General features: G+C 38.7%; 1 protein-coding gene across 1 annotated transcript in view; it reads left to right on the forward strand.

The window, feature by feature from the left end:
- CSRNP3 (cysteine and serine rich nuclear protein 3) overlaps nucleotides 1–17,604 on the forward strand; it is a gene marked incomplete at its 3' end in the record, with an annotated part of 73,033 nt that overhangs the window by 43,765 nt on the left and 11,664 nt on the right. The window contains exon 2 of the mRNA XM_082001277.1: nucleotides 3,538–3,708. Within this exon, the coding sequence (XP_081857403.1) occupies nucleotides 3,538–3,708 (171 nt within the window). The remainder of the gene's footprint in view (nucleotides 1–3,537; nucleotides 3,709–17,604) is intronic.

Genomic DNA, 17,604 nt, shown 5'->3' on the forward strand with positions numbered 1-17,604 from the left:
AGGGAGAAAGTGAGACCCTGAAAAAGCTCAGATGCCTTTGAAGAAGACAGTTTGATGATGGGTGTCCAGAGCCTTCTAGGAAAGGGGTTTTGATCTGAGGACTGTTGAAAGACAAGGCATTGGAGTAATTTAAAAGTTACTGGTTTCTCAACTGAAAGCAGCTGTTTCTTAGTCATCAGACAGTAATCAACCATTTGTATGCCCCTTTGCCCTTGCAGGGCGTAGACTGAGCAGATGTAACTGCAACTGGTGGTGGCTGTACCGTGTTGTGTGGCAACGCATACCTGTTGAGATTGCACATCACTGCCCCTGCTTTTGTTTTCTGGCCCTAGGGAATCTGGCACCAGCTCACAGAGCAGACTCAAGACAGCTGTGTTGGGGACCAGTGCTCCCTGTACATTAATCACAAGAGTTGGATACCTTCTGATGGGAATTCATGTCTTGTTCTGGGAATCATTAACTCAGAATTGAGAAGAATCTGTTTGCATAGTAACTGAGTGCGCAAGTATTTTCAGACCTGCACAGTTTTTTGCTCATTTTCTCTTCCTTGTTCTGGCTGATGAACACTTTAGTTACGACGTTAGAAGTGGAATAGTGTCAGCAAGAGGCTATGCTGCTTTGGGGAGTTCCCCAGAGGCAGGCTGCTAAGGGTTGCACAGCTGTGAGATTGAGAGCGTAGGCAGTAACACACTGGGTGCTTTCTGGCAACTGCAGCACTCAGACAGACTCTTCAGCTTTGGGATGAGTAACTCGATGCTGCAGTTCCATTTCTGTCTCCATTGCTATTCCCTCCCAAGTATAAAGGCATTTCCTAATTCCGTTCAGGATCGGCAGATGCACTGCACCTCCCTTGCAATATAATCGCTTTTGGCGATTGAAACGGAAAAACCACTATAAAACAGTGTGAAGACCTCAGTGACTTCTTTTCTGCTATTTCCACTTCATGGGGAGTACTTGTAGGTGTGGAGTTCTGTCTAGTACAGCATGCTGCTAGACACTGGTGTGTTTCTGCTGCTGTTTACTGTCCAAAATATTGTAAAGACTGGAACTGCTGTGACTTTGAAGGGTCTGTGGCTAAAGTTTTGGGAGATGTGTTTTCTTGTGGGTTTTTTCCCCCGAATAAACTAATATGAAACTTGTTGCCTCAGGAGAGCAAGTCAAATGAATTTACAACAGTGCGCAGCCTCTTATATAGCAACATTTCAGCCTTATGCTTAGGGGAAATTGACTGCAAGGATGAGGAAGCAGAGCCATGTATCTGCAGTGGTTGTGGCTGGATTTCTCATCCCATTGCTTTCTGCTGAAGCGTTAAATACTGACTACTGCTGGAGACAGGATATTAAACTTGGTGCAATCGTGTATGTGCTTCTTGGAGCTTTTACTTCCTAAGAGTTGAATGAACTCCCTTATTATAAAACTTCCGTTCTAGTCCTTGTAATTAAATAATATCATAAAAATATTGTATAATATATCCATAATTTCTAGTTTTGACTTAAAGGCAAGTTTAAACCTGCCCATTACTCCCTCCTGCTGTGCTTAGGAGCTGGCAGACAATGTAAAATGCTTTGTCAGCAAAGCAAAACAAGTAATTAGAACTAACTTTCCTGTTGCACTGTGATGAAACCATGATATTATTGCCACTTCAGTTCCCAGGATTTCCTATAGACGGCCTTCAGTGTTTGCTAAATTATGATTTTTGAATTACTCCTACAGACTCTGTAACCTGGTAAGCCCATCATTTTTTAAATTTTTTTTTTTTTTTTGTAGCTCTCAGCTTTGTATACCCACCTTTATCCTGTTCTAGCTTCGTATCAGGCCAAAAGCTGGTTGCAAACCTCTTCACACTGTCACTATGTTTTTTCCAGGAAGGAAACTGATGCTGGGGCTTGAAGTGAGCCATTGGATGCATAAGAGACATTGAAACTACTTGGTACTAGACCAAGCGTGAGTAAAGATACCAGAGGATCTCCTGAAGTGCAGTGCTTACAGGGTCAGAACGTAGCAGCTACATCACTGAGACTACCTCTATATTAATTAAAAAGATAAAAAAATGCAGGCTAAGGATGGCATTCTCTGGCTTCTGCTGCCAAGTGGCAGGGTACGGTTCTTGTCAACAGTAGCTAAGCTGTCAGTCTTCTGCCAAAACCTGGGTGCCCTCATCCAGCATGCCTGCTGGGAATGATTCTGGCACCTGCTTCATCCTGCATTATCCAGGAGAGTGCAAGGTGGCCTGGGCCAAAACTCTGAAATGTGCTAATTGTTAAACAGTATGGCCAGTACTGGAGTCTTTGCCTTGAACTTGTCTTACTTACTAGTAGTCATTTAGCCCAGTGTCTGTTAGCTTCTTGACAGACTGTTTGTTTGTTTTAAACATATAACCATAGAAATGTTGGTTGGAAGGGGGCTCTGGAGGTTATCTAGTCCAACTTCCTGGTTGAGCAGAATGCAGCTGGCTAGGAATTAGTGAGTCCTAAAAGTATTTAGGGATAAATACCCTTGTTCTGTTTCAGTGAGGAATGCAAATTTTTTTTTTCTTGCTTTCAGTGGGATTTGGCAAAGCCCTGTGGTTAGTTGGTGGTGCTAGGTTGTGTGTCCTACTCAGCAAGTCTAGCATGGCATCAAGCCTAGACAAACTTTTTGCCTGGGTAAGTATCAGCACTGCTTGCTCTGCAGTGCTGTGGGCGGCATGGTGGCAGCCGTGTGTCCTCTGAGCAAGCTCCAGCTGTCCTTGATCTCTTCTCGGTTAGTTAAGGATACACTTTCTCCTTAATTATGTGCAATTCATGTTGTATTTCTACCTCTGATGCTAAATTTCTGCTTGAATACATTGTTTTATAATCTTCTACTCAACCTCAGGAGTATATTAGGCACCTAATTTCTTTATGTGGGAAGGAGAGAGTTTGGGAGGCAATTGGTATCTCTGACTGGAGTGGGCAGTTTCTGAATTTCAGGCATTTATTGAGCACTAAATTGGTCTTTGGTCTTTGTGACTTTATTGTTTTTATCTGTCTGCAATATTGGAATTATCAGATGGATTTTTTTATAGGAGTGATGTGAACACTGATTAGATAACATATTTTGGCAATGAGAACCGTAGTGTTCAGAATTTCTTATTTAATTTCATCCCTGATTGTGAACATTTCTTATTCCTGTGGCAGCCAAGGGAGGGACCGAGCGAGGGTGTTTGAAAAGAAACTCCCATTTTTTCCTTCTTTGAAATCTCACAACATAACATAGAAATCAGGGGTGCTATTGACATCAAAATGGTGAAAATACTCCCTGAAAGCAGTCTGTTACACATTATTCTAGCAAAATAACCATCTCCACACATTTCAAGTTAGAGTTTTTTGATGTTGTTTTCTTTCCTATGGCTTCGCTCTCTCCTAATTAATTGTATTTAATTTCATATTAAATGGTTATTCAAGACCAGAAGTGGCAACTTACTGGTACTTCTAAATAAAAATTACTGTGGAGATTATGACTGCATATTCTGCAGTTGGACGTTTCAGTGCCTCATTGCCTCTGTTCCTGTTACAGGTGCATGTGACAGCATTGCAGCGATGAGTGGCATTTTAAAGAGGAAGTTTGAAGAAGTTGATGGCTCCTCACCTTGTTCCTCTGTGCGGGAATCAGATGATGACATTTCTAGCAGTGAAAGTGCTGACAGTGGTGATAGTGTCAATCCATCCACTTCTAATCATTTTACCCGTAAGTACTAAAGTTGAGTATGTAAAGAATTCTTTCCGTTCCTCAAAAGAAGATAAATTTTATGGTTAGATAAGCATGATGATTTTAAATTGAACCAGGTGATAAAATGGACTCTGGTGTTCACTTTGTGTTTTGCTCAAAATGACTTAGCAAACTTGCACACTTTTGCCTTTTTGTTAGCTATATAAAGCTATTTGTCATTGTAAAAATTTGAAGTCACTTGGAAGCCCCTACCTATTTGCTATTTGAATTATGTAGCTGTTTGTAATTAATGTTGGGAGTTGTGCTGAAGGTATTTCAAACAGGTACTGTAGGGAAAGTTTATTTATTTTCCGTAGATAAGTGTAATGTAGCTGTCAGCTACCTATACTATTGTATTTGTGAGAGTTCTTCTCCAAATAAAATAATAAGCTTTCTTTTATTTGGAATTGAGGAACATTGTGTATGGGATACATTACTGCAATAGTTCTAGTCTTCATGTAGGAGACTAGACTTCTCTGTACTAGGCAATGGTTTTGTGTATCGATAAGAATTTGGTTTCAAGTTAGCAAAGCTAGGTAGATTATGTATGCAGCATATGTATCTAGGAAGAATGAATTTATGGTTTATACTGTAGTTTATGATATTTGTTTTAGGTGGTTATACTGTTTTAATAGTGAACTGCGTGTTTGAAAAAGCAGGGGTTTGCCTCCTTCAACTCTGTTGCATATAGATCTCCCCACTGGAGTTAGTGGCTATAAAGCTGTTTTCTTAAGACTGTGGGCCAAGGAGTAGGTGGGATTCCTCATCACTGCCCATATACAATGTCATCCTTAGAACTATGTGGTTTAGATTGTGCCTAGAAATCATGTTTGTAGCATGCAGTATGAATGTTCTTGCAACTGATCCACCACATGCTGCAGTTTGAGCTAGGGTTTGGATGTGAGGGTCCAAATCCTCTTTGCTCTAGTATGGAACACCCTGTGCAAAGGGTTACACAGGCACAACTTTTCAAATGTATTTACATGTAGCAATCTTGATGTGGTATGTTATATTTAAGATGCAGTACTAGTAGGGACCTATTTTATTGAAATGCCGCAAAGGAGTAAGTGACCCAGTAAATCTCCTTAGTAGTATTAAGAAATAGCTTGGTGACAATATTATATGCATGTTGATCTTTTAGCTTTTGCATTTGTTTAAGAACTTAGGTGATTATTCATCATAGAATGAAAGCAGTCCTTTTACATCAGTCATTGCCACCCACATAGAAAACAACAATTTTATTGTGAATACACAGATAATACAAAGGAGGCTAGTAATTCAGGGGAGAAACTTGGAATTTGTAATACATGCATGTAATGATAAGCTTTGATTGTAGCTGACAGAATAAATACTTTAGTTTTTTAATAAAATCTGTAAGGGAAAGTATAGCATTTCAGTGTTATGACTAATGATCCATATAACTGAGATATTTGTGGCCAGAGTAATAAATATTTATCTATCTGTGCACTCACACATACATATATATCTAGGAATTGTATGTACTCCATTTAAAAAAAAAATTAAAAAATATGTATTTATGTATCAGTTGGTGACATGGAAATAGAAAGAGTAAACTGTTTGCAAGTGCATTGGTACTACTATTTAAAAAGTATTGTCCTTAATAGAGATGCAGCAGCCTAGATTCCAAGAAATCAATGCAGACTAATCCCGGTATTATAAAAGGCTGGTTTGGGAAGAAGAGAATGGAACAGGTGGCCTTGATGCTACATGTGAATAGGCAAATCTCAAGGTCCTCAAGGAAAGGATTTTTGGACACTAGTTTCTATACCACTGGAATGTGGTATCTTTCAGTGTCTAACATTCTGCTTTGCTGTTACTGTAATGCAGCGTACTTGCTTGATAATGGTGATAATTTTTCACTGGTAAGAAAATAGAGGATGTTGATGCTTAGATGAAGTATAGAATGGAAAGGTGGTTTTATCCCTACCTAATTACTTGAATTTTCCATCCACACTCTCTTCAGCGTGCATCATTATATTGTAACCTTACCAAGGACACTCCATGTTGTACCTGATGGGGAAGTCAGATTTTGTTAATTTACTGTTAAAATGCTGCTTAGTGAGATTTTGCACCACCTTTTTCATACTTAATATTAAGGAATATCAGTTACCTATACGCTTACACAATCAACATCTACCAATTGAGTAGTGCTAGAAAAATCACTAGTTAGCTAGCCTTGGGCACATGTGCTCTATAGGAGCAACTCTGTGCTAAATAGGTGAGTCTTAGTGATGATGTGTGATAGTAAAAGTTAATATGTGTTTGCAATAAAAATTTATCATGTTTATATTTAAAATAAATGCAAAGGAATAAAGATACTTGACAAATGCTGAAAAATATTTTTAACTTGATAACTGACCACCTCTAGAAAAAACAGGTTTTTTGTTGAAATTGGATTTTATTTTGTTTTCTTCTACTCACATTTTCTTGAGTCTTCACGTGCTTTGATTCTAGAAAGTATGTTGTAATTGGACAATTGGTGAAATTTTTATACACGCAGGATTTGTTTTCATTTTGGTTTGTATTGGTTGACTTCAGTTGTGTTTGTGACGTTGGATGCTCTTCAGGGCAGGAGCACTTTTCTTTATATGTACTTAGATATTTTTTTTTTTAATTTCTAGATTTTCTAAACAATATTATTTGAAAAAACATATTTTGAGTTCTAGGAAGTGATAAAAAATAAACTGCATCCACTGGGGTACTTGGCACTGTCTTGTCAAAGCAGAGTACGTGGCAATTGTTAATGTTCATATCTCATGAAGACAGGTGTCTTATGGAGCTACTTAGCGATGCTCACTTGAGAACTGCATGCAGATGTGTTGTACAATAACAAAACTGTTAACAGTGTACATTGAAAGGTGTTTTGTTCATTCTTTAAAAACATTCATCTCCCAAAGTAAAAGATACAAGCTTTCCTATGTTGAATATTTGAATCCGTACTTTTAAAGGCATATGGAAAGGAAGAGTTCTGTGGGATCTTTGCAGCACGTAGACTGTGCAGAAGAAAAGCTGGCCAGATTCCTTGCCTCTCTTACATGCTTGAGTACCTCCTTGATGGAGGCTATCTTTCTAAGCCATTTCCTGACACTTTGTACCATTTTCTTTACTGTTTTGTGAGATACTGTCAGACCCTGCGTACTGTCTTCCTTCCCATCCATTTTCATATAAGGAAGTCTGAAGTTCAGTATAAACTCTCTTGTATTGACTGGAAATGTGCAGGCTGTGGGGGACCTGTAGTCAACATTAAGATCTATATGTTAATTCTTTAACTGAGCTTTTAAAAAAAGTCTAACATGGCCCTCTAAGTCTTACTTTTCCTTTCTAATTGACCTGATAAAGAGATAATTTTTAATTACTTGTGGCTACAACTCTTTCAGTGCTTCAGAAAGCACGCAGTTTGTGTATAAATCTATGTAGAATAGCTGATGCATCTCAGAATTTACACAACCCTTGAAACAATATGTATTGGGTCACATAAACAAGAACCTTTCAGCTATCCTGCTCCATTAGCCTTAAGGTCAGTTTAACCTGCCAGCTGAATGAGGCACATAGCTGCTCTGGATCATTCAGGTGGGGCAGAACTGCCAGCAGATAGCTTTGATCTCAGCAATTAACCCTGTAGTGTAATGGCAGAAAATACATGACTGAGATGTCCCTAAGTGCTATCCCTTGTGACTACTACACAGGGATAAGTACAGAGTTTCTTTAACAATATATCCATTCAAACAAATCAAGACAGCAACAAGAAGAAAACCACAAAAAAACCCTAGCCTAAGTCGCAGGCATCTTTTTCTGAGTGAGGAAATTAAATTACAGTCCATAAAGCATAGGCAACTGTTAGCAGGTTCATAACCAAAAAATAAATAAATGTAGTACTTTCTTGGTTAGGCATGTGCATGTATCTCTGCACATTTTTAAATCTCTTACCAAATGGTGATGGAGCGCCTTCATTACCACTGGCAGACAGAATCCCTAGCATCTTTTTTACTTAGTTTTCTCAGTCTATTGACATCATTTCAGTTTGATTCAGCAGGCTGTTAGTCACACCACATATTTACTTAATGGATACCAAAGCATATTACTAACCAGTCCGTGTACGTGTCCTGTTTCACAGCCCCTCCTCCGTATCGGAAAGAGGGATGTTCATCTTCAAGTAGCAGTCCAAGTGTACATATACAGTATTAGTCAGGACTAAGAGTATTTGTGCCCTTTTTCCCTAGAGGTATATGGAATACAGGGTGGGAGCACACCCAATGCCATTTCAGCTCCTGTAAATTGCCCTGTTGAGCTAGGGCACCCTGCTGCTGTGTTTCATCAGCTCCACAGCAAACTGTCTTTGCAATTGCCGTTCAGGTTGTCAGTACAGCGCCCTGACAGTTCCCACGATTGTGTGTGCTGAGGATCACTGGGTTCCATGCTCCAGCTCAGGTGTGGGGGATTCTTTCTGCCTTGTGGAGGTACCTGCCCCTAAATGCTTCATCTATTTTTCTGATAAAAAAAAATATCCACGCTTAAGTTGCAGAACTGCATGCAGTTGAAAAGCCTGGGAAGACCTCATCAAGTCCTGTCTTCTGCACTTTTGTGCTGGTAAAAACTCCCCATACCACATTAATCACAGACACATCTCTTAAGAAGCGTACTTTGAGGAGCTGCTGCTTTCCTCTGCCATTTCAAGTTCAATATAGTGAAGCTGAAACTTTCAGAGTAAAGCCTTTATTGTAGAGACTTCTTTTCTTCACCTGCAGAGGCAGGTGGAATCTCCAGCACCAGCTCATCTGACCAGGTGATCTTCATCAACAGGAGGTAGAACCATCACACAGTCTAGTTGATATCATCAATCAATTATCTGTATCCTGCCATTAACGTTATCGCTGTCATTAGCAAGGTTGTCCTGCAGCCAGCTGTAATCATAGGTCCTGTCATTCTGCTAATTAGGGTACTGTCTTTAAGAGTGTTGGATGCCTTAGGTTCATTATGAATGTGGCTGGTCAGTAAGGGTTCTGAGAAAACCCTTCGGTCTCGAAGTGCTCTTGCCATCTTTTGATTTTACTGTTAAAGATAATGAGGAATTTGAAAATACAAATACATTCCTATTGCAATTCTTTCCATATTAAAAGTAGAAAGTAGAACTTAAAAGTAGAACTTGGAAGAAGGTATCAAATCCTTTGAAATCCTTAGGAAGGTCTAGCTTCTCTTAAATTTATGTGAAGGATACAGTTTTATTTGGTGGGAGGTCAGTAGCACAGGGCATTACCTGAGCTTTGAGCTTAAACTGTGTATTTAATTTCTGGTTAGTGATAGAAATCTAAATGAGTTAGAAGTGATGATGCTGCCTTATTATGGGAGAACACCTAGAAAGGTATTTTTTTTCATGGCACCTTGCAATTATTTATATTGCCTGCAACCAGGCTTGGAATTTTCTTGTTAATGAGGAAGACATTCTTGTCATTATTTGACTCATGTTATAAAATGCAAACAGGTGCAGGGATTCTCGTTTTTTATTTTAAAATAAGTTGGCTTATCTGGGCAGTAAAAAACAAGAAATGCAAAGAAATTTGGTGAAATGCATTGCAATGTCTTCACTCAAATACTCCTAAAGAGTGACAGGGCAGGGTGTGTCATGACAGGATCTTGCCTGCTGTCTTTCATCTGGAATAACAACTATTCTAGAGGGAGTGAAAAAATGTATAAAGAGGGGTTAGGAGGCAGGCTCCCACTGGTTTCTAGAAGGATTTGTGCAACTAATTCTATATTTTTGAAAAGTTATCTCCTGTAAATTAGTGCATTTCCTATACTACGTAAACAGGAGCTCTTGCCTTACATGATGTTTTTGTTGGCTTAGATAACATACAAACAAAATCTTTTCGTTGAAGATGTTCATGACAGATTTGAAAAAAATATGTTTGCAAAGGCAAAGTCACAGACAGCTAAATGGGTGGTTGTATTTTTATCAAATGGCTATTCACAGAAGACACTCATAAGATGGGACAAAGGATTGCGGGTAGTGTCTTAAGAGAGCAGCAAATAAAATTGTTATGCATGGGTGTTCCTAAAGCCGCTGTGGTAGCGGCTTTACTCCTCACACTGTTCAAAGCTGCGTCCAAGGTCAGAAATAATCATCTACGAAACAGCAGCTGGCATTTAGAGTAGATGGTGAGGCAGAGAGCAGTTAACCGTCTCCACTTCTCCCCACAGGCTGATTATGTTTGCAGAATGGAGAAACTGGACTATTATGATCAATGTCACAGAAAAGTGTTCTGGAGATAGAAGGTGCTGAGGAAGTAAACTTAAAGCTTTCACTGAAATTTTAGCTGTAAAATCCCAGCTTATACCATGCGTCCCAAGAATTTAACATTTCTGTGCGATTTTAGACAAAACTCTTGACAGTGAGGGAAAATGTTTAACTAAGGGACAAATGAAAAACCTCTCCTATTCATGTCAAACTTGTCTGAGAGCTAGTATTTTTCAAAAACCTTTTCAAATGGGACATAAATAAATCTAGCATTAGGCAAGCATTCCCTTCTAGCCCTTCCTGTGATGTGAATTTAGCTTTGGCTTTACCGAAGAGGAAGGTACCAGAAGGATGGAGCAGTGAAACGCTGTAAGGGTATGTGTTGCTGTTCTAAAGCATTGTCCCTGTCCCGTCTAATTTGTACTACTCAATTTATGCCTTTCTGAGTATGCAGTTCCCTTCAAGACTTCCAGGTTTGAATTTGTTTCAGAAAATACCTCCCTGCCCTCAAGTCTACGTTTCCTTGGGAGGGTATATTGTATGTCACAGCATTTCCTCTTAATGTGGATTTCCAGCATGTATGAAAAGTGTTAAGGGTTTAAAATTTGTAAATGTACGGAGACTCTTAGAAATCTTTTGGGAGGTAGTGGCATAGAAGGAGAGGTAGAAGACAGAGGTAGAAGCAATTTCTGGAATATGACCTTTTCCCAAGTTTTTGTTTTCTGTGAAGATTGCGAAGCGAGCTGGCTTTTATAAGTGGTGTTCTGACCTGGATTAGCATGATGGATTAGGCCTTTCTGTTCTGTGTTGTTCTGTGTTGTTAAACTTGATGAAACACTGCGTGGGAAAGTCATGGAGCAGGTGGAGAATGGTGTTAATCCTTCTTGCCATAGTGGTTCATATGGCACTAAGAGTATGTAAAAGGCAGACAAACGGGTAATAGAGTATAAGAAAAGCAGCATTTCCTCCAGTCTGAGAGCACACTTTAATCCAAAAGGCTGCTTCATACAGGTTTTTTCCAGTCTTTTGAAATTTTCATGTGCCTAAGATATTTCTGCATTGGTGACAATGAATTGCTTTGCCCTCATTGATGCAAGAGTGCTAGTAATCTGCCGGGTAGCCATATGGTTCACATTTATTTTAATGTGTCTTTGACATCAGGAGAATAGCTGAGACAGCAGAAGAAAGTGCTTGTGTCTTGGAGTTCAGCCAGAACTGAGATTATTTATGTTTCGTAATCAAAGAACTACCAGTTTTCTCAATAAAAAATGTTTGAAAAACATGATGGGCTTAAGATGTCATTCCTATCAGGATTTTGTAAAATTAGGAAGCAGGCTTTGCATTTCATAGATGAATACAGCCACAGCGGGATCTCTTCCGGGGGGGTGGGGGGGTGCAGTGGTGTTGGATTCTGTTTTGGCTGCTAAACGCACAGAAGGAAACTCACTGTCTTTCCCAGGTTTCACGTGGCCGTAGCTCTGCTGCCCAGAGAGCAAAACAAGGATGTTCAAAGGCGAATGAAAAGTGCATTTGTGTAGTGCATTATATGTATGTGAGAGCAATTAAGGAAAATTTTGTTTCAGTCTGCCAGCATGTTATTACTGTTGCTTGCCTATTTAATAAGTTATAATTTATTCATATACGAATGAGACTTGGATGATTCTCATAAGGATACACTGAACTGCTAGTGTAAATATTGATTTTCCCCTTTGGAAAATCACTTTTCTTGGGATTTGGGAGTTGGATGGTCTCATGATGATACCTGTTACCAAGACATAAGAAATATATTATGAATAAATAGGAGAAAACCTGAATTTTTCAAATGTGAAAGAGTTGGAGGATTTGTGTCTTTCACAGATTCATAAATAGATAAATAATGGTTAGTCTCCGGGGAGAGAGCAGGAAATACAGCAGGAGGTGGAGAAGGGAGAAGTACTTCATACCAGCTGTGGTAGGAGGCAGTGGCTGGGGAGGTTGGGTGCAGGTGGCACCACCAGTGTCTTCCCCCTAAGCCTCTCTCGGCTGGGGACTTCCTAGCTTGGTTGGTTCCTGTGGGTGGGAAGGGCTGCAGCTGAACAGCCCACCCCCATGTACAGAGGTCAGCAGGCATCTCCTCTGCTTCTAGCTTTCCACTCCATGCTTTGAAAACACCTTGGTATGTGGTAGGGAGGCGAAAGGCAGGCGCACAATTTCAAAAGTTAGAGAGCGGCTGATACATAGCTTTGACTAACCTGTGGAAAATGAGCTGGTAATAAAATTTTCAGTCTCCCAATAATACATAAAATGAAAAATAAATCTTATTTGCAATACAGAAGGGAAGTGCAAAAAAAAATCTTGTAATTATGAACCTGTTGGTAGGAATAAGGCGATGGCAACCGTTATTTGAAACTAACTTAGCAGCACGACTTGGTGATTTCTTCCATGTAACTACAACACTAAGGAGATAGTCTCTAATGAGAGTGATCTAGTTACATTAACATACATTATGAAAATATTGACACTGATCTGTTACAAATTTGTGTGTTGCTACATCTTTCTTCACCCGTCTCTTCTCACGTTCCTCTTAGATGTATGTTTAAACTTTTCTGCCATATAAATTGTTTCATTCTCTGTTATTAACTATGAACAAAGGTCCTTCTTCATTCTCTAACCTCATGTGACTTGAATGGCTCTCATTTTTCTTACCTTCTTTGTTGAGGAGTCTTTTTCCAAACCCAGAAAGTATTTCCTCACTTGCTATGTTTGTTTAGTGACAGAATTCCAGCACAGATCAATGCTTTGTACAACATACTTTACCCAGGATGAATCCGACAGAGACATTTTATTGTCAAACTGCTATTCATAGTATTTGCCCTTCTCCCATTAATCATCATTATGATGGAGATTTATGTGACACATCAGCCTAAGTGAGAAATAACAGCAGCCATGGAAGCTATTTTACAGAACAGTTTTATTTTTTAAGGCTATTGTTATTTTCATGATAGTTTTGTTTACATGGATACTTTCTTCAGTTTTGCCTTTAAAGTTTTATTTTTAAGAGTATCTTTGAAAAATGAATTAGTGGGAACTCCTGTTTCCTGCAGACATATGGGGGACACCGTGTCTGGAAAAATGCATTTAATGCACTTGATGAAGTCCCTATAAGCTTAAAAAAAAAGTAAGGAACACTTAGTCTTTCTGGAAAAGGATACATAAACCATCTTGTATGCTGTTACTGTTAGATACTGGGTGACAAAAATGGTACTTTCTGTTTTGATAGATAAAATGTTACCATTTTAAATTGCAACCATTTTAATAAAAATGATGGTCATGAAAGTTATAACTTAGTGTCCCAATGTAGGAAATGGTCCTCAACTATGCATATAACTTACCACCTATGTGAACAACCATAATGATGTTTGTGTATTTATTCTATCATTAATCCTTTGATGGATGATGTCCCCATGTCTAGTAAACCACAGGTTGGGTAAGACAGGCTTACCGAGTCAAGCCTTATTCTGTGTAATTTGGAAGGGTGGTGGTGTGGGGGTGTGGTGATGTGTAGAAAAAGGTTGTCTTGAATTAGACAAAGCTTGTTTCAAGTTTTCAGTGTGCAGCCTTATGGATAAATCCCTGAAATCTCAATTTCTTTAATGACTGCTGAACAGTTATCTGTATTCTGTACTATAGTCAATGACTGAAATAGGACCTTACTGAAATATTGAAAACTGAAGGGCTTTAACAAAAAACCTTGCTATCTAGTGCTTAGGCATTGTGCCATTCTGCAGGTCTCTGGCTTGCCAGATCAGTGTTCTTAAATTTAGGAAACCTTAGAGATTCTTTGTATGTTCAATAGCAAGAGAAGTGCATAAGCCAAGAATTGTGCATAAAGAGAAATGGCAGAAGTATCATATGTAGTCATAAAATAAATTATAACTGCTGTGGATAAAGAGGATTGTTATAAGGGAGAGACGTTAATAACGGAGAAGGTGATGAATAAATGCATCCTACTGTGTATGTGTGCAGGCACATCATGAACAGCAAATGGGCAAGCACAAACAGCAGGTTTTGTTTCCAGGATGTTTTAACCATGCTTGGGTTAAACAATTGTTTGTTATTAAAAGTTTTCCTTTAATTCTTTTGGCCTTGCCTTAAGGAATTTTGTTTACAGACGGTTGCCAGTTTTGCTATAAAAGGTCTGTGGTACAGATGACCTCTGCTGTGGCTGTTAGCTCGGGTCGAGTGCTACACGGATGGGGCTGTGCTGTGTCCAGATACGGCCCTGAATCTGCAGCAGCTGCTTTTGCGTGGCAAAGAGCTGGTAAGCCTACAGGACCTGACTTGACTCTATGAGGAGGCAGGCCAGTTGCAACCAGGTTAGTAATTTGGGCTCTGCTCTGCTAAACCCCTGAGCTACTCAAATGCCAAAATCAAAATTTCAGCAGTTGATATTATTTCAGATGAGGAATTCTGATGGTCCTGTTTGAAGATATCTATGTCTGAAGACCTTGTCCAGTTATAGTGACATCTTCTGAGAGATAGTTCTGTAGCAGCAATTATTATTAACAGTATCATCCTTCCCTCTGATAATTGATATATTTTATGCATTACAGTACTTATGTATCTGTCAAAAATATTTAGTTCCATGTAACCTTGAAACATGGAACTAAAAATTATATTAATGTTTAAATACATGAGAATGGAGTATTTTTTTCCTTCAGTGGAATATATCAGACTTGTAGTATATAAATGTGTTAAAGATCATGTGTGATCCATAGGACAGTTTTAGGTGATGATGAATATTCCTATTCCCTCTGGCATCCTTGCTCACCATGAACTGCTAGGTGGTGGTGTTCATTTTCAAAAACCACCTTCTAGTTCCTGTTGACAGTGCATGTCCAGCAGCTGCTAAAAAAACACATCTCTGCATAGAGACTCTGCCTGGAGTTAATATCAACCCTTCTGTGCAGAACAGATGATAGTGGCAGCCACTGATACCACTTGTTACACAGGCAGATGGCATGTAAATACTTTTTTTTGAGACTGGCCAAGCAAGGAAGCAGTTACTAGATCTTTTCTGGAAAAGTATGGTGTTTATACTCTCTATGGATAAATTTTTAGTGAAACTGACTCTAAAGAGGCGTGCAAGCCTTGCACAATCTGTGTCCCTCATTCTGAAAGGAGCTTACTAATTGATTAATGTCGGTAAGTTTTGTCTGGGCATATGTTCATGCTTTCCAATATATCAGAAAATGTGTTTTGTATGTCCTTCTGCTCTGTCTTAAGTAGTGTTGTTAGCACTAATTGCAACTGATTTGAACATACTATTTAAGGTACAGTGTATGCATAATAACATATGTCCCTGGCTTTTGATAAGATGATCTGAGAATCATGAGTTTGGGTTGGCTTGAAGCAAAAGGACCAAATGAGTTATGGAGCACTTTGTCCCTGATGTTGGAAAATGTTTGGCATTTCCATTCAGTATCTAATAGTAATTTTTTTGAGGTCACATTAAGGCAGTCCTCTGCTCAGAGAGTTTAGGAAGTATAGTAGAGCAAGAATGTCAGTCTCTTCTCCCAAGTAACAAGTGATAGGACAAAAGTAAACGGCCTTGAGTTGCACCAGGGGAGGTTTAGATTGGATATTAGGAAAAATTTCGTCACTGAAAGGGTTGTCAAGCATTGGAACAGGCTGCCCAGGGAAGTGGTTTAGTCCCCATCCCTAGAGGTATTTAAAAAGTTGTGTAGACATGGCGCTTAGGGATGTGGTTTAGTGGTGGACTTGGCAGTGCTAGGTTAATGGTTGGATTGATGATCTTAACGGTCTTTTCCAACCTAAATGACTCTGTGATTCTAAGAACATAGTGCCTTTGGTGCTAACAGTGCTTCCTTTTGTGTCCTTGGTTACTAAGGCGGTCACAATTCTCCAGTTCCCTCACTGATATCTCTATGCGTCTGGGTAATCAAATAAAATCCTGTAATCTTTAGCAGTTCCTGCCTGATCTGTTCTTGTAAACAACATTCTCATAAATATGAATATATTCTGACTGCTTCCTAGCAGTAACATAGAAGAGATGACTCTAGCATTATTTGCAGAGCCTTAGCTCTTCCCTTTAATGAGCTCTTGGGTGAGACAGAAGCAAAGCCAAAAGATCAGATGTGTTTCAGAAAAAAAAATTACACGTAATCTGAGGGCTCTGAATGTTTACATGCTTGTTTACTTACACAGATTATCATATGATTTGTCTGACTCAGAACTATAATGTTAATAAATAAACTCATGAACTTTAGTGACATTTACAACAAATACATGTCAGCTCTCATGCCGTTTTCAACACAGTTGTGTAGTGCTGGATTTATAGTGCCAGTGGTGTTGCAGTTGCAGAATGCCAGCGTTTTCTTGAAGTTCAGCTTAATTCTATTTTAACATCATTTTTGTCAGTGATATGCTAAAAAAACCACAAACAAACAACTTTGATGGTGTGGCATTGATAATTTAATTACTAAAAGTGATAAGAACTATAAAAAAAGTTGAAGAAATGTATTAATGGGTTCTTTAAGACAGCTCGTGACAACTAGTCCTACTGAGAGACCTTGCTGACCAAACTTTTAGGCATAGCATATGGCAATGTATGAAATTCATGTTCTAAATTTTGACAGCACACACATGGGCACCCCCACCCCTCCCCAAAAATTGACATAGTGGAAAAGCTCATTCGTGTAATCTAGTTTTTATCCTAGATGACATTCTTTTTGTCAGCTGGAAATAATTAGATTGCAGAGTCTTCTGCCTAGCTTCATTTAACTATTAATATTAGCGTGTAGCATGTGAATAAAACTTAAGGTTTATTTCTTTATGTATAGAAAGTAGTATGAAAGTAGTATCTTTTCCATAAAGAGATTGACAGACTTAAAAAAATGGAAGCACTTTTATTGCAGCATTTGGTGTTCCTGCCCATAAGCAGCCATGTCAGGAGTTCCATAGCTAAGGTCTAAAACAAATTACTATAGATGTAGACCTTATGTGGTAGACACTGAAGTTCACAGATGAAGAATCAAAGGCATCCACTAGCTTGTGCAATTTATAGGCCCAATTGCCTGCTATTTTCTCATGAAGCATATATATACATTTTTAAGATTAACCTTCTATCTTTTCTTTCCCTTAATATTTTACTATAGTTTTCTCTCTCATGCCATATGTGGCCGGTTCTTTTACTTGGTAAAAAAAGCTACTTGCCCTTCAGTAGCAGTTGAGATCCAAAAAAACATCAATACTGTTATATCAGAAATTGTATGCATCCCAGAATGGTTCAGGTCCTTCAGCAGAAGCAGGATTTTTTAATATGCGCTTTCCTATGTGTAAGAGCATATAGGCAGTGAATGTTCTGACTCAGAATATTTGCTTTCAGGCTAAATTGAAAGAGAATAGAATATCAAAATTACCCTGTCTTCCAAACTCTGAAAATTTGGTTTTATTAAAGATAGTTTTGTTTTGAAACTGTGGCATATATGAAAAAGAACAGTACATTAAAACAATATTTAATATAATGCAAAATTGACACACCCCTATCAACTAGTCTTTTCTAACAAAATAACCCTCTTCCTATAAATATTTTTGACAGGCTTTGTTGTTACAAGATTTGC

The sequence above is a fragment of the Phaethon aethereus genome (genome assembly GCF_964289735.1).
Source record: "Phaethon aethereus genome assembly, chromosome: 6".
Lineage (NCBI taxonomy): Eukaryota > Metazoa > Chordata > Aves > Phaethontiformes > Phaethontidae > Phaethon > Phaethon aethereus.